This window comes from Dreissena polymorpha, chromosome 3, assembly GCF_020536995.1.
Source record: "Dreissena polymorpha isolate Duluth1 chromosome 3, UMN_Dpol_1.0, whole genome shotgun sequence".
Classification (NCBI taxonomy): Eukaryota; Metazoa; Mollusca; class Bivalvia; order Myida; family Dreissenidae; genus Dreissena; species Dreissena polymorpha.
In genome coordinates this window covers 107,449,089-107,474,990 of record NC_068357.1, presented here as the reverse complement: position 1 = coordinate 107,474,990, position 25,902 = coordinate 107,449,089, and the positions used below count along the sequence as shown (strand labels likewise).

The 25,902-nt window shown below is 33.1% G+C and overlaps 3 protein-coding genes across 3 annotated transcripts in view; all 3 read left to right on the top strand.

Moving 5' to 3' along the window:
• Positions 1-25,902, top strand: part of LOC127870885 (uncharacterized) — a 385,033-nt gene that overhangs the window by 140,108 nt on the left and 219,023 nt on the right. The gene's annotated exons all lie outside the window — the stretch shown is intronic.
• LOC127870896 (uncharacterized) lies at positions 1,339-2,992 on the top strand. The gene is made up of 3 exons (XM_052413480.1): positions 1,339-1,442; positions 1,721-1,919; positions 2,850-2,992. Exons 1-3 carry the CDS (start codon positions 1,378-1,380, stop codon positions 2,946-2,948), a joined length of 363 nt encoding a protein of 120 aa, XP_052269440.1. The 5' UTR covers positions 1,339-1,377; the 3' UTR covers positions 2,949-2,992.
• LOC127872476 (salivary glue protein Sgs-3-like) lies at positions 2,966-9,869 on the top strand. Its single transcript, XM_052415810.1, has 7 exons — positions 2,966-2,983; positions 3,546-4,020; positions 4,187-4,324; positions 4,585-4,746; positions 4,984-5,251; positions 6,652-6,803; positions 9,541-9,869. Exons 1-5 carry the CDS (start codon positions 2,966-2,968, stop codon positions 5,232-5,234), a joined length of 1,044 nt encoding a protein of 347 aa, XP_052271770.1. The 3' UTR covers positions 5,235-5,251; positions 6,652-6,803; positions 9,541-9,869.

Genomic DNA, 25,902 nt, shown 5'->3' with positions numbered 1-25,902 from the left:
ATATTTGCATTCATATCGATATGGTCATGCATATTAATCGTAGCCTGGATTTTCTAAGCATACACGGATTATAAGTTTGCTAAAAGAGAGATCAAATTTAGGGTCGCCGTGGCGTATGGTGTCCGCCTAGCGACCGGGAGGTCACGGGTTCGATCACAACTGTGGGAGCCTTCTTAAGATCTCCCCAATAGACACCAAATACTGGTTCTAGTCCCAGGAAACGAACTCGAGAGCGTTTGAAGTAAAATTTCGATGACTTCAGTAAAATCTCACACATTGTGTACTCTTTATTTTTAAACAGGTAAGCTTAACACGAGTACATGTACCGGTAATAACATGCATTACTTGGATATACATATAATATATTTTTAATCGATTGCTTGTACGGGTTGCATGGATACTTATAATTAAAACTGGATATAATTGATATTTGGATACAGAACGGATTTCGTCACATATCAAATTTTGTATGTGTTTATGTATTACACATACTAAGATGCAAATTATTGTTTAAACTTTAAATCTGTGACTTTTTTGTTAGTTAAGACATAACAATATTTTTTGCAACGCATTCAGATACAGTGCATATATTATTATATGTTGCTAAACTGATATGCTGCTTTTAAAAGATTGTTATCGCTATTCTTATGATTGTGTCACCATATCGAGCAGGAGCAATGTTGGGCTTATTTACAATATTAATATCAAATAAGTATAGCTTTATTCTTGAATAAAACATGTTCGCTTCTGTTTCTTGTTGTATGGGTTACAGAGATGTTTACTTGTTATGTGCATATTAGTTTTTGCACACTGGCGCGCGCATTACTATTTCAAATACATAAGGCACATATTTGTGTTCAAAAGCGGATCATGGTTAATGCGTTAAATGCGTTAAATGCGTTTGCTATAGACCGCCATCGCTTCAAGTGTTAAATATAATTTCGTAACAAAGAAACAGTTCCAAATACAATACACATCGTTTATGTTCATTGTAAATTTTGCCAAACTAAAATGCAATTATTACATTTTATTTCTATTAATTTGATCTGTTTAACTATAATATTGAAAATTGAGAACTTTTCAAGCGTGACCAGATTAGCGATTATATCTGAATAAAATAGTTTATGATCAACGTATGCTTGTACTAAGGTTATTTATACTTATTTATATTTAAATAGTTCAACACCTTCAATATAAAAGGACTAGTCTGCTTTATTTAGTAGTCTTATCAAACTGGCATGTACTGGTGCCTCCTCGTAAGGCAACAACGGTTTACATGCAAAAGAAGTAGCACCTAACTTAAGTCAGCATTGCTTTTATTTCGAAACATGCACTAACATAACGTTAAGGTTCTTAATATTAATCGTGGCGTGACAAATGTATTTCCATTTCAGCGAGGCAACGAAACAACTAGGACTTGACGACGAGAAAATGATTTTTAGGTTTGTACCGATACAAATGCGACTTTTCATTTTAAATGACAGTTAACATTATGGACAAAATTCTGAAATGCTTATGCAATTTAAAATTGTCTTTTGAATATTATACATGTTATATATATTAATGACAAGTTATCTGTTTTGAATATTTAGAAAGTAATATGTTCGAGAATCCAACTGTCATAACTACATGATAATACATTGATAATATATTTTGTAATATCTTAAGAGAGTTCAGTAACACTAAATCTAATGAAAATGATAACTTGTCTTTCCACTAGACTATTGTTAGCCATCAGCCTGTTGACATTTACGAGGGCGGACTACGAATGTGTGTGCAACAACAATGTGGAACTGGAAGTGAAAGATCGCGCTAACGGTCACGGGGATACACTCGGGTACATGTATGAGTTTGACTGTAAACCGAAAATTCCTGGGTCCGAGCATGCAGCGGTGTATGAAATCATGTTCGAAGGACAGGTAGGACTTGCATAAATACATGGTAATTAATGCAATATGTTGCATGATGAGAAAAACTATTTATTATACATTATTTGCTCATTGAGTTTGCCTCGCCATGAAGTAAATCGAGTATATAAGTAACACTGTTAGTAACTGATGGTGTATGGGATATACACCCTCAGTAATTAAATACCATACGAGAGCCAAACACCATCAGTTACTAAATATGTAACGATTATATCTCAACCGACTACTCGATTACTCGGTATGGAAATTATGGAAATTACTCGGCTGTGTATGGAAAATACACCATGGGCACGTGACCCAATCGGATTAGGTCATTTTTGTAGTAGGTGAGATATATGTGTATACTAACAAATGTTTAGTGGACATGCTAATTTTGTTTCAAGTCGGAATATTCTTTTGGCGGGAAAAATTCAAATGTGGTATTTATGATCGCTGTCATTTTTGGATGTGTATTTAATATCAATATTGCAATTTCAATATTTGAGCTCTTCTGATCGCTCAGAAGTTAGCGTCAGTCTCAAAATACAGGTACATCAAATAGCGGATAGCGAATAGCTTGGTGTTACTGACGACTTTCTTTATTTTAGTAACTAGATTAGTAATTTTGTTAAACACAATACATGTATATTTGTTAATTCAGTCTGTCAGTCTTATACGAAGTGTTATCTAGTTATTCAAAGATTAATACGGTCGTGTACAAGTGTTTATGGTCAAATACAGGTGTTAACGTCATTTCTTTGTTACCACTAAAATATGTATGTATTTTTTTATTATGGATGTATGGATGTTATTGGATGTTTCGGAAACAACAAGCATTTTGGGGAAAACTATACTAAGTGACTTATAAATATTTTGTTCATAAAGGCTTTCTCAAACAACGTTATAGTTATGTATATGTCATATTATATGTTGCCGATACAGATTGGCTTCGTCAGTTCAGACGGTGGCAACGTGCAGTCACAGACTTGTCCGGGAGCAATTTCGGCAGCTGATCTAGGTATGGTTCATGCTATTTTGTGAAATATACCGAATGGCTCATGTCAATTGAGGCCAACGTGCTGTTATGCAAAAGTTGTGTTTTTTTTCCAATTTATATTAAAATTGATAATATTTACAAACGATATTTTATAACACAGTTTCGTTTTACAATTAATTTAATTAGTCAGTTAGCAAACCCAATGAGTAAATACAATACAGAAAAGGAATACACATATACATAAACAAAATAATAAACATAAAAAACCAAGCCAATACAATAGCCCAATCACAATCATATCATTTAGGGACAGATGCAAAAACCAACAAACATCCGTTAAACTTTTGATACACTTATCTATCTGAATGAAACGTTGAAATTTAGGCGTGTGTTTATCTTAAATTAATATAATGCGATAACACGTTAATGTTATACCATCTTTCGTAAACACAGTTAAACTTTTTTGCCAAATTTGATGTTAAAATATATATTTCACCTGTTATAAAATTTATGCTATATTCAGTTTGCATTTAGATTATAAATAATAAATATAATTCTTATATAATTATATTTTAATTATAAATAATTAGTCACCACTACCGTGAAAACAACGAGACAGCCTACTAAAACAACCATAACAGACAGACAGACAGACAGACAGACAGACAGATTTTTTATTCAAGCCTTATACAAAGTACATAAGCAGCACAGTTGGTACTACTTCTACAACTACTACAACTACAACAACCCCGAAGCCCACAACTATAGCAACTACTACTACTCCAACGCCAACTACAACCACTACAACTACACCGAAGCCAACGTCAACAACTACTACCACTACTACGCCGCAACCGACAACAACAACAACTACTACTACTCCAACGCCAACAACAACAACTACTACTACACCGAAGCCCACGACAACAACTACTACGACTACAACGCCGCTACCGACAACAACTACTGCTACTACTACTACTACACCGAAGCCAACCACAACTCCTACCACCACAACCACTTCAATTACGCCTATTCCAACTACCACAACCTCTACGACAACCACGTTTAAAGCATCACCAATACCCACTAGCTCAGTGCCAGCTCTTACTGAAGGTACAGTTTGAACCGAAATCTCAATGTATTACGCACATATTGAATTATCAGTAATCTTGTTTATATTTGTATGAAACTTCTACAGCCTACTGCTCCTCAATTTCGGTATATTTGACTATAATACTCCACTATTGCTGGTATGACTATAATGTTCACTACGTTTCAGGCCGCATAGACTTATGTCCTAGCAATGTAAAAGGTGATGCAAACCTGTTTCAAGGATATCTTGGACAGTATGGAGAAAACTGCCTGGAACTTGTCCCAGTGAAAACACAATGGCACAATGCACAACGTCACTGCCAAGGTATGTTTGAAAAAAGGACATGCAGTCGCTAAAAAATATGCGTGAAAATCTACAAATGAGCAGATCTGCTTTGCTTCTTGTAGCGCTAGTTATACTCAAGTATACGTTTCTCTTACAGTATTATATGCGCACTTTTTCATCGAACATTGTACGCTGGTCAAAGGGAATTTTCATAATAAATAGTGATAATTTATCAAAATATTGTTTTCATGTGCTTCCAGTGTAAGCATTGTTTTCTGATGATTCGCGAACACATTCAGTTGCTGGTCACGGGAGCCTGATAGATGTCCAAGACACATTCAAGCAAGACTACATTGTACGGTTTCTAGCCATCCACACCAACGTCGAGTCCATATGGTTAGGTTTGACTGACTCTGAGAAAGAAGGCGCCAGTGCGGAGGGAAAGTGGACATGGGTCTCAGGTACTATAAATATTTAAAGGTTTTGCCTTACTCTTTTCATGTTTGTTTGTTGCTTTTTAAACAAATATGTAATTTCTGGGCAATACAGAACGTTTAAGTTTAATAGATATTATTTGTGTCGATGAATGTCTTAATACCAATTGCACAAATGACGTCCCTTGGCATATTTTTATATATCGACATGACACCACAGGGGAAGTAAACTCCAATATAAACGCTTCGACCCACCTCAAATAGATGTCAAGAAAAGTCAAAGACCTAAGTTGCCGCCATGGTTCAGGGCGACGTTGCTTATCTTGTGCACCCCGCCCCTTCTCGGGCATTATCCTTTACTCATTTTCCCGTTAACTCGGACCAAACTACAATGGCAACAGCGGTGCTACCCACAAACTGAACGACTGTGTGATAATGAAGCAGGGCGGAGAGTGGACGGATGTGTCGTGTGGATTGGCTTTGGTTTTGGGGACTGGCTTTGGGGAAGCTCATGACTTCATTTGCCAATATAGTAAGTTCATTTTTAAGACACTCAATGTATATTTTGTATGACCTGTAAAACGTTTCAAAATTCAATGTTTTCATTTTAATTTCATATTTATCTTCGATATATCTACACGTTCATATAGGTTTGAAATATCTTCATTTATATACATATATATATATATATATATATATATATATATATATATATATATATATATATATATATATATATATATATATATATATATATATATATACATATATATATATATATATATATATATATATATATATATATATATATATATATATAATATAAATATCTATATATATATATATATATATCTATATATATCTATATATATATATATATATATATATATATATATATATATATATATGTGTGTGTGTGTGGTCAAATTATGATTTTTTTAAATGTAAGTGTGTTCTAAACGTTCATTTGTGTGTAAAATATTTCCATATGTTTGTTTAAAAAATTTCATACATGTTTATTCTATACTTTGCATCATGGTAAATATGTTTTTGTTACAATCCACTTTATCATGTTGTATACCTCTTTGAAAAGAAACGCTTATTTCTAAACAGTTCCTGTTCTCGTCTGGTTAAAAGCAATCGAGCGATCACACCAATTCTTTTTGTTGTTTTTTTCTTTGCGCTATGTGTGTCTTAAACATGTTGGTGAATACGTTGAAGGATGAACGTTTTGGTGCGTTTATTGAAGTACACTGTTTTTGTCGAAATCGCAATGCCGAAACCCTGTTACCCGAGGGGGCTTGCGAATTGGCGACTTATTTTCTTAGAATATGCCAGAAGTCATATTTTTTAATTATAGGAAAAGGACAGATCCATCTTTAAAATGATATCTACCAGGCTTTCAAAATTTGATACATACTGTAAGCAAAAAAAAATATTTTAAAATTTGCAGTTTTTAAATGGGACCGTGTTTTACCACACATAAAAGAAAATATCGAACACATGTATGTAAATATACAGCACAATTGTATTGTATTGTTTGTATTGTTTACAGCACAAATGAGATACGTCATAAATCGCGTCATGAGTTGAGAACAAATAAAAATACAGAAAGTTTGTTCGGTAATAAATTTTATTGAACGAACAAACAGGGATGACATGAAATATAAACGATAAAATACGAAAGAGCTTAGTTGGACGGGTACTATCGAAACTATCCGTAGTGTATCCCTTCGGGTGTTATATAGGCAATGGGCCGATGATATACGTCCGACCAAGGTCTGCCGTATGTTTGTTACTAATGAGCACATATCTTCTTCGTTTTATTTCGATATGTTTATTTGTTATTTCATGTTTTGGACGTTCAAGTTCCATGAAATACGTTCATTGTACTATATATTACAGTGTTCATGTTATGTTTTTAACTTTCAGATTTGACCTCAAAACCAATTAACATTTTCCACGAATTGGGGACGCCGTTCGTAGGCTGTTTGTACACACGTTATTAACTCTGTAATCAAGGGTTATCTGTGTATGCTTCTGTCGAGAACTACGTGTAAACACCATGCAATAAATCAGTTACGGTACTAAGTATTAATTATTATTATTAATGTCCCTTTCATTAAATCCGAAATGTGTTTCCATTATAACCGTTTTTTACCAAACAACAACATCAAGTAATATAACATATACATAAAGTATATACATTAAATAGTAATGGTATAATACAAATATGATTGACAAAATCAGATATGCTTAAATATCGAAACACTTTGACCAGTTTGCACTGTTGAGTCAAACACCATGTGGCACCATAGAAAGTCTATTTTGTTCATTTTATTTTTCATGGTATGTTTAAACAGTCGTATTTTAGCGCTAAACCACTACATTGTTGAATCACTTTAGGCAAATTGCAATATGGCGAATATACAAATTAAATTATTGTAATGTATCACGTGAGCTCTATGTCGCCATTAAAATACAATGCGTCAAATAGTTATTTGTTAAAAAAATACGGCTTATAATATCGACTCAAATTGATTTGCGAGTCCTCCGGTATTGACAAGTGATTCAAGAACATCGTTTCAACTGACCGACAAAAATATCCGATCACAATTCGTTAATTCGTAGAGAAAGCGTTCGGAGATGACGTAAATTTCAACAATTTTAGTTATTTCCTTTACGGTCAAATTACTATACCGGTTTCGGGAGCATAAATAATACCCCATTTTAGTAAAATAACAGTCTGGATCACATTTAAATAAAATAAATCATGTCGCAAGTCGATGTAATAAAACAATAATTAATATAATAATAAACCACAAATAATCCAAGCTCAGCTGAACAATATATTTTTCAGATTTTCTTGGAATGGTAAGTAGACCGATATGGAATGGACTGTTTTAGTTTGTGACGTGATACCTGCATTTAAATTGAATTATTCTTTAACGAATTTCATACGATGTTTTTCACAACATGTTTTCGCGAGATGCATCTACTTCGCAGACCAGTGACTGAATTCTGGTCACTACAGGTGATTTTCTTGTTCAAAGTTGTATAGTTTAATATTGTTTTAATCTCTAATGTTCATTGTTGGAAAATGTGGAACAGTTGGTCGTTAAAATAGTATGAAGGCTTGCATGGCACTAATAGATCTTGCTCAGTCCAGTAAGGTCGAAAAATAACAAAGTACGGAGAAAACAGAAAAGAAAGAATATTTTATGAATCATAACAATCAAGACGAGATTGGCTCGTTGAATTTGATATGACAGAAAGATAAGTTGCATTTTTTAGTGAAAAATAATTGTAATTATATAATAAGAAGGCAACATAAATTTATGAGTAAACATAACAATAACATCTTAAAGGTACCTTATTGTGTTGTGTTGTGCGGTTATAGTTTAGTCGGACTAACAGAAACTTATTCGGACTTACACACATTTCAAGTCAGTTTATCCGAATGACTGACAGATATTTCAAGATTTCTGATCTTTAATCTAAATATATACGGATGCATACAGCTGCCAACAAAAAAAATCCACACAATTTAATACCGTTTACGTTTATGTATTTGTTATATTTTTAATATAATTTAAAGTTGGACTTTCAATGAAATCGATGACATGCAATTTCATCACGGTCTATTTCAGCTTTATATGTCAAGTATCTTAACGGATACAAATGGATAAAGTAATTCACTTATCGAATAAAGTTAGCTCACATTATTGATTTCAATTATAGGTTACATTATACGGGCAAAAGCCCGCGTAGCGGGCGTTGACCGTTCATACATATGGAAATTTAGCCAAAAAAACTAGACAAGGGATGCATCTGAATTTTTTTTTACACGCGACATATATTTTCGCGATGCAATTACCTCCCTTGTATACTTATCTTGTCCATGTTCTGCCTCCGTTTTGTTTAGTTGCGAATTTATTTCATTCTATAAATTCAACATCTTAATGTTATAATTATTCTCACAAATCAATAAAAAAAACTGTTTAAAAAATTGATTCGCTGAATTCATGAACATCGGCGTTATATGAGCTCTCAAAAGTTAAATGGGGGGCTAACCACTGCGCGTGCAGCGTCCGGTGAATAACGACACCGTGCAGTACTGTTTACTAGTCAGAATTCGTGACGCATTTACCATTCGCTCTCAGAAAGCAGTTTTACCCGGGACCATGAGCAATAGTTGGGTACGTTGCGGTTGTTATCCACGAGGAACGCGTTTATTTGACAAATTTAACGTTATTTCGATTTAACTTTTCAGCATTTTAGCTAATTTTAACTGGTTTTAACTTCGTCTGCACTCACTTTTTCAATTCTAATTTATTTTCATATAAAAGGTTACAAATCACTATATAAAGATTAGGCCTCAATCCACTTAATTTATTAAAAATCGGTTGGTAATTATTGTATTTGGTTACATAAAATATCAATGTCGTCACATAGCAATTTTTCGCCGATTGTGAGATTAGTTCTATCTATGGCTATTCATTAAGACTATTTAAACAAAAACAGTATCCATGTACTTAACGTTGTGGTTATATTTCTTAAGAATATTCTACATGATTATTCAAAGATCCTCTCTCTTTGGTATGTAAAGATACCCTGTGATTGTTAACGATATTTCAACTCGTACTCAATTGTGTTCGTACCAAACTGTGAATGTTTGTAAACAATATTTAAACTTGTTCTGGATCATTTTGTACTACAGTAAACGGGTTCATACTGTAAAAAAAGCCGTAATTACATAAACAAAGGATATTGCCGTATAAATGTGTATTTTATTGATTTGTCTTTTGTTTGATATTTTAGAAGATGGTCTGTCAAGCACTGGGCGTCACACACTCCATACATTATTCTGCGCAGCAAAACTGACTGGATGCTAAATACTCAACAACGATGCCATTCTGGATCTATCAAACTTGCCAGTGATGGATGCAATTGTGGCCTTGAAATATTCAATAGTTCTGTTGGGTTATTGTTATGTAACATAAGAAGACTGTAAAGAAACTGCAGTCATAATGAAGAGTGTGTGCATGTATTTCATCAAAAAGCAGTTTCAGCATAACAAATATAAGATGTACAAACAATAGTAAAAGAGAAGTGAAATAAACAACTAGCAGATAGCAAAATTGTTAAAGTTATGTTTATACTAATAGTGTCCATGCCTTTATATAATTTGTTAAGGAAAGTTTAGTAGTTAATTAAAAGCATTCCACAAGCAAGGAAGCGCACTCAGTTTTAGGATTAGTGTGTTTTGAAGATTTCTTGTTAGTCATTAAACTTTTAAACAATATTAACTAGCATGTTTTACTATAGAATTTGATATATATTGTGTAATTGAATGTTAATTTTTCTGTCCCATGATATAGTGGCAAAATTGTGAATAGTTTAATTGCAAAAATGTCATGTTTATGTTTTGTATGTTTCATCATGTCATGAGCAATCGCTTTGAATTCATTCTTCTACTTCTTCGCATAAAGTGCATGGAGCATACGCCTTAGGGTAAAAAAATAAGACCACTTTCAAGCTCAATTACCCATGAATCATTGTTGTGTATACTCTTTTTTGCTTTAATTGAATACCAATAAAAAATCAGAAGAAGTAGTACCAGAAAATGAATGAAAGAAAAGGTGTTTTTAATAGTAAATAAATTTCTGCTGTACAGAAAAAACTCCTTCTGTAAGCGTGTTTACTTGTTTGTTTCACTGTAGTAAACAGTATTTGATTTATGGTACCATATGAGGATTGTGAATTAATTTAACTTAACATTCTACGGTCATATTAATATGTTGGGTAAGGAAGGAAGAATACAATGTTTACATTGAAATCATATAATATACTCGCTTTAAGTAAAAAAAAGATCATTTCCCCCTTCTACTTCATCTTCCGTCTTCAACAATTTGGAATCCTGCATATGTTCAAGAAACATAAAACATAATTTTAATAATTAAATACATTATTTATATTTTGACTGTTTAGAAATGATTTTCTTTTTTGGTGGACAACAACTTCGCATATGCATGTTTGTCAAAAGTCAAAAAATGTCATTCAGTGATTTGTTTCTAGCAGGGTCTAGTTGAAATCATGGATGTCACACTGCTGTAAATAGACACATGTTAAGATAGATCAAATATATGTTGTTATGCAAGTGATTTAAATATGCCCAACAATTTATAATAAAATTTATCCTGATATTTAAACATTTATTTTACTTTAAACGCATTACTTTTATCTATTCAAGAGGTTTTTAAGATATAAATTTTAAATATTGTTTATTTAAAAAGTGAACAACCATTAAACTTGATATTAAAACGTTTGTAAACAAGGCTACTGGTTGCTTTATCCATTGCTTAAATCTTAAAAATGTTTTTGGTTAATTTCTCTAAACGAATTACCTTTTGGGAGCTGGATTGTTTAATTAAAATGTGCAGGCTTTTATTTCTAATCAATATGCAAACTCAAAAAAAAGACATCTTTTAAGCTTTTGCCCGTAAATTAGGTAGCACCTATAATCATATTATTAAATAATCATGTCATGTAGGTCTATACTCTCTAAAAAATATCATAGTTGACTCGAAGGCATGTTTTACACTTTAAATTATTGTTCTGGTTTCATATTTTGGTGATGGTGGTATGGCATGAAAAGTTGTTCACTACAAGATCCCCGAAATATGAAAAACTTAGAGACTATAGTAAAACATTGCACTGACCAATGTTACATTTCACTAGAAAACGGCCGGGGAAAAAGTTGCAAAAACAGTCGATTTTGATTTGTGTCAAGTTCTTTCTTGGTTTATACATGACATATCTTTTTATTGCATAAATCGGTTCCGAATGGTCTTTAAGAAAACGTATGGTCATGGGGTTCTATGTGCAAAATGTTGCATTTATTTTCGCTTAAAGTTGTCGCTTTTACATTGAATTATATAGAGAAACTATTTAGTATATATTATGCCCAAATGTGATAAACGCATGCGCACAACGGCTTGTGCCATTTATCGAGTTCACATGTGTGTGTGGGGGGGAGGGGGGGGGGGGTAGAAACTACTACATAATAACAAATAATTTCACAATACGAGTTGCTTTTTTGTTTACGATATACAATAGTTTGATTATTCTAATTCGAACTCAAATGTATTGCTACTCTTTTGCATAATAGTGTGACAAAATAACATACATTATAATTATTGGGCTTGATATGCTAATTAATGCCTAAATTACTTGAGAGTTTCGTGATATTAGTTTCACATAGTAAATCTTAAAAAGCTTTATGTTATAGATGTCATTGTAGAAAACCAGAATTTGCTGATGGTATTATGTACAGATTTTCATTACTTTAATATAACCTTCGGCTCAGCAGCTTTCAGATATGACAAATCGAAACGACGTACTTGATTTTGCCCGCAGTTTTAAAAAGGCGAATGCTTTAAGACAAAGATATGTCGCCTCCCCGTGTAGATTGATGCTGAATACGAACTATCCGTCAAATGCCGAGATTATACCTCCGTAAATTAAATTACTCGTCTATAGTTTCATCTCTACTTGTCATCATTAGGTTCATCGTCAAAAAACCTAGCGCAAGTCGTTCTTTTATTGCATTACGATTAGTTCCTCATTACGTCCTCACAGGCGACATTTTCATTCGTCCCCTGGTCCTGCTCGTTCATGTTACTCCTATTTTATCATTACATAATTCCGAGGGTATTGTTACTTGTGAAGAAGAAGTTCATGATATCATTTCCAATTTAAAAACTCTAGAAAATATCGTTATTTTACTTCATGATATTGTGATTATATGTCTTCGGCAAAAGTAGGTCCTACCCGGTAATAGTCATCTACTGCCTGTAAGATGGTACGAAAAGATTTACATAGACGTCTCCTCCCGTTTGGATTACGTTCAACAACCTTCAATTTTCAAATAGACTAGTAAGTCTACGCGTTTTGCAGAAGGAAGTCTGTGTCTATTGTTAAGACGACTTCGGAGGCGCCGACTTCATCGCGAGCGCCATCGCTGTCCCGTGTATTAGGTGCAAATATACAAGCATAGATTAGCTTTATTTCGAATTCGATATTTATGGTTATGGCTCGTAATAGGGGATACAGCTTTTCAGTCTTAAAACTATGCCATTTTTTACAAGCTGCGTATGGCCTTTCATGTATACCAACATTTTCTTTATAAATTAATAATTTGCGTAGTTTGTTATATATATTTATTTGTAGTTTTCAGATCCGGATCCCCTTAATTATACGGAATTTGTAATTCTATGTCGCCAGTTAGGTTTTACGTTAAGTTTTACGTAAAAAATGGATATTTTCAAGATACTTACGACATGTTCAGGACACGCATTTTGTTGATAGTCTGCGAATTATATTCGTTGCTAGATTGTCCAGTCAACCTTTGCACCTATTGTTCATGCACTCAGCTTTTAAGTCGAAGCATAAGATTCGTTCAAAGCATACAACATTAAATTAACGGTTGTCACATTTACCACGCCTTTATATGGCCCGGTTGATTTCCTGACATTTCCGACATTTCCCGTATTCTATAATACCAGAGATTCGACTTAAAAAACATGAGGCTTGGGAATAAGATTATCCGTTCAATACGAATATTTTTTTTTATCAATTTCACATGATAAGTGTAAAATCTATAATTGTTTTTAATTCTATTTCAAATCCCGGTTGCAGAAAGTGCTTTTGTTGAAATAAATCGGTTACAAAAACGTCGTTATTCCGCTATGTAAAAATGAATCTTCGCCTTGATGCACTGTGAGCGCATTTTGGCAAATGGCTAAACAAGATACTATTGCATCATCCCGACCCATGATTTTTTAATTGTAAACCATCACGATGTGGCTCCTTTTGTTACATATTTGGTTTCACATCCGTTTCGGCAAACTATGGACATAACATCTGTCCCGGACACACTTTTCACTCTTTCCGCCGCTTACTAGCACCAAGTACACACTATACATCCTTACCGCCGCTAAGGATGGTTTTTCTATCTCAATTCTATAACATTTTATAATTTTTGTTTGTTCATTTATTACATGAATAAATGAAGCTGACTATACATGTATAATACACACTTTCCCTATTTACTATAGTATTATATTGTATTTTATGTAATATATGAGTTATCACACCCTTTTCAACATAGCGTGTGTTTAATTTGTTCATATATAATTGCTATATACGATTTATAATATTACAATATTGTTATATATATGTACATTATTATTCATGCTGTGGCAGTATTTGGTTGTCCTTAACTTGTAACTTTTTTACATTTAGGGTACAGCCAAAACTTTTTGGCCAAAATTAAAAATAAAATTATTTGTTTTTTGTTTGCTCTATTTTCACAATATTTTTTGAGACATGAACTTGAAGTCAATGCTTTAAGTAAAGATGTTACAACAAGCACAATTCATCAATATGACTGATTTCCTTTTATCTTACAAGTGCATTCTAAAATGTCGATTACCAAACATTTGGAAGAATTCAAACGTAACTAAATAAATACTGGATTGGCAAACGTTGTGAAAGATTGAGCTTGAAATACAGTCACTAATTAATGCAACTGTTATCACATCAGACCCACGAATTGAGTCAAGACGATAAACGACAGGGAGAAGGGTAAAGCATTAAGCTATTAGCAAATTACTTATTCTACAACTGGGGTAACCTTTATTGTTCAAGAAAAAGAATATGGGTTCAATTAGCAAGGGAAATAACTTAAGAAACCCATTTTATTTCGTTTAACTTCCTACAAGAAAAAGACTCATCTTACTTGTTTACATAACTTAAACGTGATTAATGTTTTCGAGACACACAACGTGCTACATTTGTAGAGAAAAAGTATGCAGTTGCTTGATGCATATACAAGTATCATGATGTAAGGACACTGCTTTTTCAGATAAGGTTAATATAATGGTATATGCAATGTACGATTGGGTCACCGTTTGTGGTCTAAAATTAAACTTATAGTTTGATAGTTGTTTGTTTAATGCGCGAAATAAATATATGAGACTGTCGTGTCCAAGTTTTTTTAATTACCGTTTTAAGAAGTTCAAGAATATAAGGCGCAATACATAATTTATGGAGCGTTAAATATTGGACGATATCGGTTATCACGTTTTTGGGACGAAAAAGAACATATTGTACAAAAAAGGCATAAACCCAATCAAACAAGCGAACGCGGGATTGGCGTCTTGCAGCTCATGATAACTACGCCGTGCTTCCGACGCTGTCAGAAGCAAGTCTCGCGTTCGCTCGTAAATGTTCGGATATCGACGCGTAAAATTCACATAGAATATGTTGTGACACAAAAAATAATAACGAGAATTTTGTATCTCGTTAAATCTATGTTACCATACCACATCTAGCGTTGAAATTTTTGCAATTGCTATAAGGAATACAGATTTTTATGGGTTAGCTTTATTTTACGAAATTGTTTACGAAATATTCGCTGATTTTGTGTATTTGCGTGGCTAAATAGGAATTATTTTTTTATTAAAGTAGCACGTCACCGATTCATTTGTTCATGCCGGAATAGCCGACTGGTAAATGCTATCTTTATGATTTCAGGGAACCATTTTATTGCACTGTTTTGTGGTATTTTTGACATGCATAATTCTAACTGTGTTCAATTGTAAGGTAAAGACATGAAATCACAAAATTTTAATGTAAATCAATCTATGAAAAGACAAGAAAACAACACAACGGCATACAATAAAACATTTATTGTAACAAAATTTGAAATTTGACGAATTAAAAATGCATTAAATCATGTATTAATATGATGCTGACTTTAAAAGACATTTCACAAAAACAAGACAATATCATCCATTTACTAGATAGATAGTTCCGATTTGTAGATACTTTATAATCAACAAACTTAATAGACTTTTGAATAATGAGATACACCGTAAATGGTTACTACCGTCGACATCGCTACCAGAAAACCGAGGCAGCTCGAATTGAAAATAGAAAATGAAATAACTAATGAAAAAAAACTCATATTGCTGCGAAGCTAAGTGGTGCCAGTTTATGACATACCCGTAGGTGAAAGCTTGCTTATACGCGCAGAAGCTAAATATTTCTGAACAAGATCACGAAAGGGATCGGTACGGAATCCGGATAGTGCCATCTATAATCTCGCCCTTCTTTCATCAAGGGCGACGCTAGACACATGAAGAGATACACGATATTTTTCGCGACAGTCGCGGCGACGCACGATATTTTTTGCGACAGTCGCGGCGACGCACAATATTTTGCGCGAAAGTCGCGGCGACGCACGATATTTTGCGCGACATTCGCATATATTTAACACGATATATCGCCCTTGTGTAGGTAGCCCAAAAGGCGATATATCGTGTTAAATATATCGTGCGTCGCCGCGACTGTCGCGAAAAATATCGTTTCTCACGGTTTCTATCAATGGTGAAAATCTTCTGTTAACTATCTTAAAATAACCTGATTAATTATATAGTTAATATTATGCAAAAATTGTAAGCTTAATTATTAATTTACAGTACGGGAGATCACTTTTATGCCCACAATTTTAAAAGTATACATGTATGTGTTACCTTTGCCTGTCGGTAGGAGACGTTTATACACATAATGCGGTGTATCTACATTGTAAGATTGCATTATATTATATTATTATAATTAATATAAGTATATTTATTCAAAATTGCATAATGAATGATGAACTTTCAGTCTATTTGTTGTGTTTTATGGCCGACTTTGATTGTTGACATTAAAGTGTGTCTTTGATCGTTGAGATAGGGAGAGATTTAGGCATGGCGCGTTGTGCTTTAAAGCTGCACATTTGTTGTAAGACGTTTAAAAATAAAAGGGCGAATAATACATTACAGTCGTGTAAATCTGTATTAAGGCCAAAGTTTACCTTAAACTATACACAAACCTTTGATGAAGGGAAACGTAAGTTACCCATGACATGCAGTCTCTTCATTTTGAGAAGTTGTTTTAAAATTGCACGATGCATGACAAAATTACTTTTTGGACAGGTTGTTTGACATCCGAATCTTACCTTACATCTCTATGAGTGACCTTGACCTTTTGGGTTAGAACACGGGTGATACACAACACTATATCTATCGATGGTGATCAGTTGTTAAAAGTTGTTTCAAAATTGCTTGATTAATGTCTAAGTTACAGTCTTAAAAAACTATTGTATTGTCATAATAAAAATAGACCCTCTGAGTGTGACCTTGAGCTTTGATTTTCGTTCAGCAACAAAAACGAACAAACTTGTCGGTATTGGCTTTGCGAGAACAGTATTCCGGGCATTAGTTCTTGAATTGATGTGAGGACCCTTTAAGGAACTATAAATATATGTGCATTAAACTTCATCGGTTCATGTTCATGTGTTGATTCAAATTAAAAGTAATTATAATTCTGCATTTAAATGTTATATGCCCGCTTTTGATAAGATTTATCGTCTGGGCATGTTTTCAAAGGCTATAACATTCAATTTAAAGTAAGCATCTTCTTTCAAGAAACATAATAATAATTGCAATCAGGAATTAGCCACATTACTTGGAGCGTCAGTTACGGTGGTGGTTGGAGGAATAGTCGAAGCTGGGGGTGCGGCGCCAGCATTCACTGCAAAACAACAATTTCAGCACTGTTTATGCAATGGGAACAATGTGCTCTGTCCTACGAGACGCATCATTCTAGTTTGATGTTACATAGTCTTATGGACCGATTCGATACCCCTGTATATTGCATTGCCAGTTCTAAGGAGGCGACACAAGATGTGGTCATGTTTGTCTGAGTTGTTTCTTGTATACAGGCTTCATATGATATATATAGTTTGTTCTGAGTATAGCTTAATACCATTTCAGGAATGAAATAAAGACCCAAACTTATATCAAGAATCGAAATTGGTTGAATGTTAAATTATATTTCATTTGGCGGCATTAATACTATTATCGGACAAGGCTTATATACGTAATTATAACTTAATTGCGTCTAGAAATGCATCGAGGATAAAGAACAACATTGTGCTGATTCTGCACCTTTAGCAATACATACCTTTGGTGATACACATTGCGTACACGAGACACAAAACGCTTAAAAAGACAGCTCGCATGGTTGCCTGGAAACACACAATATAAAAACATAAGCTTAAATAGGAAACAACGCCTCGAAAATGAATTGAATTAACCAGGATGATTTGTAATAAGTATGTTTTTGCCATAAAAGTATTATTTTCTTATTTTATGCTTTCTCTTCAGAATATGTGCTTAATTAATCAATATCTGGCTTATCACTACGTTACATGTAAAAAACAATTATTTTCATATTTATGTTTGTACCGGATACAATACAAATTTAAATCGTTACTTTTCTATATTATGATATGGTTTTGGGCCTGGGGCGAAGCCCGTAGGCCATAGTTCTGATACCGATTTTTGAGACAAGCTGACTTGGCTGGCTGCCAAAACAATCACGAATGAATGAATTTTTGAAAGTTTGCTTTACCACTTGGCGGTCGTTCATGCGCAATCAAAGAAGACGGACCTATACAAACAAATAGGTCCCTGCAAAGAAGTTCTCAAATAACCCGCATTGTAAATACAGAATATCACTATATAACATGACAGTGTTATAAAACGTGTAAAAAAATATTATTTAAGCAAAATTGTTAAGCATTGGGTACGACATAGTTTTTATTATTGTTTGCATATTCATGCGAGAATAAGTTCCTCACTTGACGGTCTAGGCCGAAAATATACGAGTGTCTACGGAGACAGTAAGAAGATTTTTTACTGATACATTTTTAAGGTATTAGCACTGTAATGAACTTCGTGCAATATCGCATTCTTTCGTACATATCCGTCACTCCGAACGCTGGACTGTGCGGAAAACTAAGAATATTCTGTAAATACGCTAAATGTAGAACCCGCTAAATACAATGACAACAAATATGGCCGACATTGTACCTGACAGATTGGGTCGTTTAAAGAAAAAGCAATTTGCTATATTGAAAGAGAACAAAAATAAAAGTGTTATTAGTGTTCATATTAATGTGACTGGAGTTAATGATGTGGATTTTGTGATTGTGTTATGACTGTAGCCATGTGAAAGGGTTATCGTACGGCAAAACCCATCACGTAAAGAAGAGTCTTCACCTTTTCAATAAAGGAATGCCTTGTTTTGCTATCAACACAAGCTCGGAACAGGAAGGTACATGGATTACAGTATGCAATATTTTTTCAAGTATAACAGTTTCATTATTCATAATTGGAGTTCATGCGAGAATAAGTTCCTCACTGTACGGTCTCTAACTACCGTTTCGCGGAGTTTGTCAAAACAAGAGCAACTTGTTTGCCATTAATAATAGTTTTACTTTGAACTTTAATACATGTAAAAAAATATTATTGAATCAAAATTGTTAAGCATTGGCTACGGCATAGTTTTTATTGTTTACATATTCATGCGAGAATAAGTTGCTTACTTGACGGTCTCTAACTACCGTTTCGCGGACTTTGTCAAAACAATAACAACTTGTTTGCCATTAACTTTGAACTATAATCTAAACCAATAAAAATAAGTCAGTGGAACTTTAATTTTCCGTATTTTCTCTTGATTTTTACATGGTTTAAATTAACCTCAGCTTTAATAACAATGAATACAGTAGGGCACAGTCGACAGTGACAATTTTCGGATAAACTTCCTGGTTTTTGTCAATGGTAAATTAAAATAAGTTTTTCATTTGTTTTTCTCATTAAAAAAAAATCAAAGTTGGTCTTAAAAGATGGAATTTCATGTTTAATGAATCTATTATCCCAATCATGATGTTTGTATGAGCCGTTATCATTTGTTGTTGAACTTTTCTATAATGACAATATTAACATTTCGTTGAACAATTTACGGGCATATATTCCATTAGACGTATTCTACTTTCATTTTATGTACTTAAAATTATTGTTTTACATTTAACAGACTGTGAACTGAGCAAGGTTGTATTAAAAAGTAATATCAAATTTATGTTGCAAATCTTTGTGCAATCTCAAAATGACAGGTTAGCGATGACAATTCCATGCGAAATGATAGCATTAATGCATATGTCAGGAATGTGTTTAATTACAATGTATATTTGATTATTTTTATTGGTACATATTTAAATGTTTCTTTTCTTGTTAAAATTTATAGTTTTGGATGTCAATATGTATGGTTGTGTTCATGATCAAGTTTAACGTGAAAGCAATGATGATCTAAGATTCATAACAACAAATAAAGAAAGTAGAAAGAAAAAAATATCTTTCTCATAAAGCACGACCAACTACACAAATATGTTGTAATGCTTTTGAAACTTTATATTTCCAATGAATTGTCAGACATGACCAAGAGGTTGCAGCTTAAGAAAACTGATTAAATGTTCTCAGTCAATATGTGTCTGGACTATCGGAATATCGTTAAGATTGTATTGAGATGTAATATTTCAGCAGACCTTTGTTTTCATTGTCATATATTATTTTCAACTATAACACAATCATACATAAATATTTTGCTATATTTTATTTATTCAGGGGCAGAACCTACTACCTGGTAGTTTCAATGATGAACTATCATGATATAGGGCTAAAAGATGGATGTGCCAAATCCACCTCATGAAAAACAGATTGGGCAAAAGTGGAGTGCGAACACTAAATGATGTGCTGCTAAATAGCAGGTTTGATATGATTTACACCTTGCATTGTTTACACTGCACCTTCATGTATACCATGTGACTTTAAGATCTGTGTTGGGAGAATAAGGCGCGACCCAGATAACATTTTTAAGGATGTCTTTTTAAATTATTTCACCATTTGTAATGGGATAATGTCGAGAGCTCGCTCATTCGTGAGAGTGTTCTATAGATTTTATGATTTTTTTTAACAAATAAGTAATTTTCAGTAAAGTGCAATCGCGCGTTTGTAATATGAAGTCCCAACACTGATCCAACATTTTTCTAACCGTTCAAACGTGTCATTGCACATTACTGGAAAAATACTGATTTGTTTAAAAAAAATCATGATACCTATAGAAAACTCTCACGAATCAGCCGGCTCTCGACTTTATCCCATTTAAAATAGTGAAATATTTAAAAAGAAATCCGTGAAAATGTTAACTGGGGTGCGCTTTATTCTCCCAACACAGATGGTTTACCTTTATGGTGTTAAGTATTGATACTATTTTTTAATATTAAACATTGACAATAAACTATTCACTTTGCATAACTTGAGGGTTCAGATTGTATAATGTACCAAGCAATAATCTGTTTTTCGTCTTGATTATATAATTTTAATAATTAAATATTTCTTGTGTTATTTTCACATACATGTAGATTAAGTTAAACAAGCATTAAGGCAAAACTAAAACATGACATGGTTTTCAATTTCAATAAATTGTTGACAAGCCTATGGTATCTACTGGTGATATGTATTTTTTATGTGTTTGTTTAAGGTTTCTAATCAGGCATTTTTATTTTAATTATTGCAGATCTTTACAAGTGAATTCGGCAAATCCTGATGCAACCTGGGCTTACCAAGTTTACTGACAGTTTGGACTCTGTGTGGATGATAATATGGACAATATATTGTGTTCATGTTGTGTTGTGTTTGACATTTTTTAACAGATAAGATTTTTTAATCCAGACATAACAGGTGATTTTTCTTCAAAGAATAAATACAATACTTTTTTTATTGATGTGCATGAATTTGAGTACAAAATATCAACAATGTGTATCTTGTGTTGTTTTTCCAATCAGTCTGTCATCCATAGGTAATATATTAAGTATGAGAAGGGAATATTTTATTTTTACATTTTTGTTGTTTCTGCACACCATGTCAGATACATGAAAATATATTTTATGCCCCCAACGGGCGGCATATAGTTTTCGCACTGTCCGTCTGTCAGTCTGTCTGTCCTCCGTAACACTTTTCGTGTTCACTCTCTAATTCAAGTAGTTCTTATCCGATCTCCAAACTTGGTCAGAAGTTGCATCCGGATAATGTCTAGGTCAAGACGAACATGGGTCATGCCGGGCCAAAAACTATGTCATAGGGTCACTTAGTGCGTTTCAAACATTCAGCATGGTGTCCGCTCTCTAATTCAAGTAGTTTTCATCCGATCTTTCCCAAACTCTGTCAAAAGTTGTATCTACATAATGTTTACGCCAAGTGTGAAAATGGGGCATGCCGGGCAAAAAACTAGTTCGCTGGGTCACTTAGTGCGTTTTAAACATTCAGCTTGGTGTCCGCTCTTATTTAAGTAGTTTTCATCTGATCTTCACCAAACTTGTTCACAAGTTTTATCTAGATGGTCTCTAGGCCAAGTTCGAACATGCATGCAAAGAATTGGCAGAAAAAAACATCTACAAACTGCAGCAGATGACATATGTAACAAACAAAATATAAATATTGAACACCTGTTATGTAGCAAACTAATAGTTAAATAAAATAAAGGCGATGTATATCTCAAAAACATTTGCACACTTATGCTTTTATGTAGTGACAAAGTTACAGTTGGGGGCATCCGTGTCGCGTGGACACATTTGTTTGATTAATGATAAACAACTCATTCATAGTGATCTTACTATAAAATGTTCTTTACACGATAAGAAATACATTGTATTGTATGCCTGCTAATATTGTGGTCTTAAAATAATATCACTAATACTGTTGTAGTTCATTTAAACATCAAGATATGTGATGTTAACGTATGTGTTCATGTTATGTTTGTATTTGATTTATTTTTACATGTTAATGAATATTTTGGTGCTTAAAGTTCAATCTATAGTGAGTTAATTAGTGACGTGTGCCATTAAATATGTAGTGCTTATTGCTTTTATTTTGTTTAAGTTGAAAATCATGTTTTTGAATCTCTACGTATGAAATGCACTAGTGAATTTGGTTTGACACTTATGCGAAGATTAATAATATATTAACTTCAAATACATTGTTGATCACAAACAGCATGTATATGCAATCCACAAATTACTGTTTCCATAGCAACTGTTAACTTAATGTATTTTGTCTACTTAATTTTATCAATCATGGAACAAAATTGAATTGCTAAATAAACAAAATAATGTCTGGAAGTACAGACACGCCACACAAATTGTATCATGAGGAGTTATTCGTTTTAGTTTTAAGTTCATAGCTGTACAGAATGTTCAATTTCTGAATACACACCTTTTTTCCAGAAAATGTGCATATATTTATGTATATAATAAACATGATAATGATGTTCCATATCTGTCCAGAACATATTTTGTTGATTTTCTGTGCCTTTTTTGGCTTAAATTCTTTAAAATAGTAATTAATATGAAAAAAGAACATTTTTTGTTCCCATGGCAACCATGAGTATTTACGGATTAATTTTAGTACAATTAATTCCGTACTTTGAAATTAATTATGTTCATCCAGATACGCGATCAATGGAGATATTATCAAAACAAACTGATCAGCATAACAAGTACCGATACTGGTTGAATAAGGACGTCATTTCATCCAAAACAGGCATTCAGCATTTATGACACACAAAAAGTGACAGACCAAGATGGGTCATAATCTCGTTCCCAGCCGCATATCTTCATCGCCTATGAAGGATGGCCATGACTTATTGATCGACTATCCATTGTGACTTTTTGAAAAATGCAGCTGCGGCCTTGATTTTTATAAACCTGTTTATAATAATGCGTACACATACTAAATCAATAAAAATCTTCCGACAAAACGCCTTCTTAAAAAAAGATAGTTTGACTATGTATAAAGATATTGACATCTATATACATAGTCGAACTATCTTTTTTTTAAGAACTAAACTTTTTCCCAAGCACACTAAATCTAGCCCCAGGCCTTCAGCGCCTATGGCGCTTTGATTTTTTTGTTTAGTCAGATTAAATACATGTAACTCAATACATAACTAGCGTTCTTACAAGGCAGTGTCTTAATTTTACATCTCTGGTATTTCCTTATTGGAAACACATCGACGACACTTGAAGCATTTAAATCAAACCTTGTTGTCCTTAATAAGACTCATTTACACTAATTTACAATAAGTGCTGCCAGAAACTCCGAGAGTTTGCGATCGGTTTCTCACGTTTTATCGAACAAGTACATCTCATGACGAAATGATTCAAGCTCCCTTAGTGAACGCTAACGTAGCGATGAAAGCATGTTACTATGTATGTTGTATTATATGACTACTGTATTGTACATCTATTTTTTTTAACTTATTTATGAATTATGTACCTACTTATTACAATTGTTTTTACACTTTTTAGTTTCGTTTAATTTTATTTTATTAATTCCTTCCGTAAGTTGGAGGTCACTAATGCGCAAAATAAAGCAACTTGCGTGATACGGTGTGCTCGCATAACAATTATATTAATCCAAAGTTTCAAACTCGTCAACGGTTCATGAAAATGTGTATGTTTTTGCAATGGAAAAAGCCGAGTATTCCGAATTCGAAACTACGCCAACGATTATCTCCGGAATACCCCGTGGGATAGACCTCCAATCGGGAATCCTCGGACAATTCCGCCATAAGGGCGATCGTGTGGTGTAGCCCACTGTCCGAAGCGTTCAGATTGGATAGACCTCGTGTCTAATCAACCAATCGTAATACACCGACTATCTTCGGAACCTCCGTAAGATAGCTGGAATCGTCGATTCAAAACTTCGGCTTTCGGTTTGATAACGTTTTTTTATCAACTTTTTGGTTTGAGTTTTTCCACAAACAACACGCAATTTGAATCTCGATGGAAACATGAAGTGTGTTTGTTACGCTTTTTTAGGTTGATTGAAATCGATTTTATAGCCAAACTTGATACTTATTCGTTTTACATTGAATTAGATTTCATCAGGAAGAACTCTGAGCTGTACGTATGTACCCATAAAAGCCTTGAGCATTCAAGAAGAACTTCGTTTTCCTATGAATAAGTGGTATTTTCGCCATTATGCTATTTATTGTAGTTATGATTGATGAGGAAACTTGTATCTGATGTGTGTTTTATAGTGTGTGATTCGTGGTTTATCAAATAAACAGCAGATATTGTTTTCCAACAATATAATTAATTCACCAAACATCAGAAAAACATAATGACCAACATTCTTAGGTTTACCTGAGACGAAATGGAAATGCATTAAAAACATATCTCTTTTAAATACCTTTTAAATACTATTTGATACTTTAATTTAAAAACACATTTACAATATTAAATTCATAACACTGAAAAGACTTAACGTGAATGTTAAATTGTGTATGTAATAATTATTAGAACATACATGTTAAAGAATTTCAACTAAATATTATCTTGATTGTAAGAAGAAATTAAAGCATCACTTTATAATATAAATTTAATAATGCAATTAAACATGAACTTACAATCAATGCTTTTATTTATAATCATATAGTTAATCTTTCGTTTTACCCAATTGCATGGTTTATCGCGCTATTTTTCGCAAACCAAAAGCCACATGCTTCACAGAATTAACATCACTGGAAAAACTCACTTTAAACTAGTAATGAAGTCCTACAATTATACATAAACAAATAAAATATAACATTTCACTAGTACACAACTATATTGTTGTCACTCGCTTTTAAAATGAATATTAATTTACTAAACTGCAATCTTGTAATGATATAAATTTAAAGATTATTTTTATTGAATTGAAAAAAGTACATTGGAAATTTATAGTAAACATAAGCTAAATCAAAGAAAACAAATGTGGTTTCTGACCTGAAACGTCAAAATGAAACACTGACTTATTCTTACTGGTAATGTTTCATATGTAGTTCCTGCGTGAGCTTAAATACTAGTTGGGTGTCTGCGGATTAGCAAGTTATTCGGTGTAAACAACACTGGCACAAGCTTGATCGTTGTCAATACACATACAGATTGCAAAATGACCTTAAATTTGGACAATGACTTTCACAATGACTTGTCTTGAGATCAATAGTCTTAAAATTCAAATAAACAATAATTCGGCAGCTACAAAATAGTTATTTGAAAGGATTAAATCCCAATATAATTCTGCCAGCCAGAATAACATAAGAGGATAAAATTGTTAACTAGAATTTAACTTTGTATAACCTTTATATAATATTATTGGATGTTTTAGCGAGAATGTTTGTTAGTTATTGTCA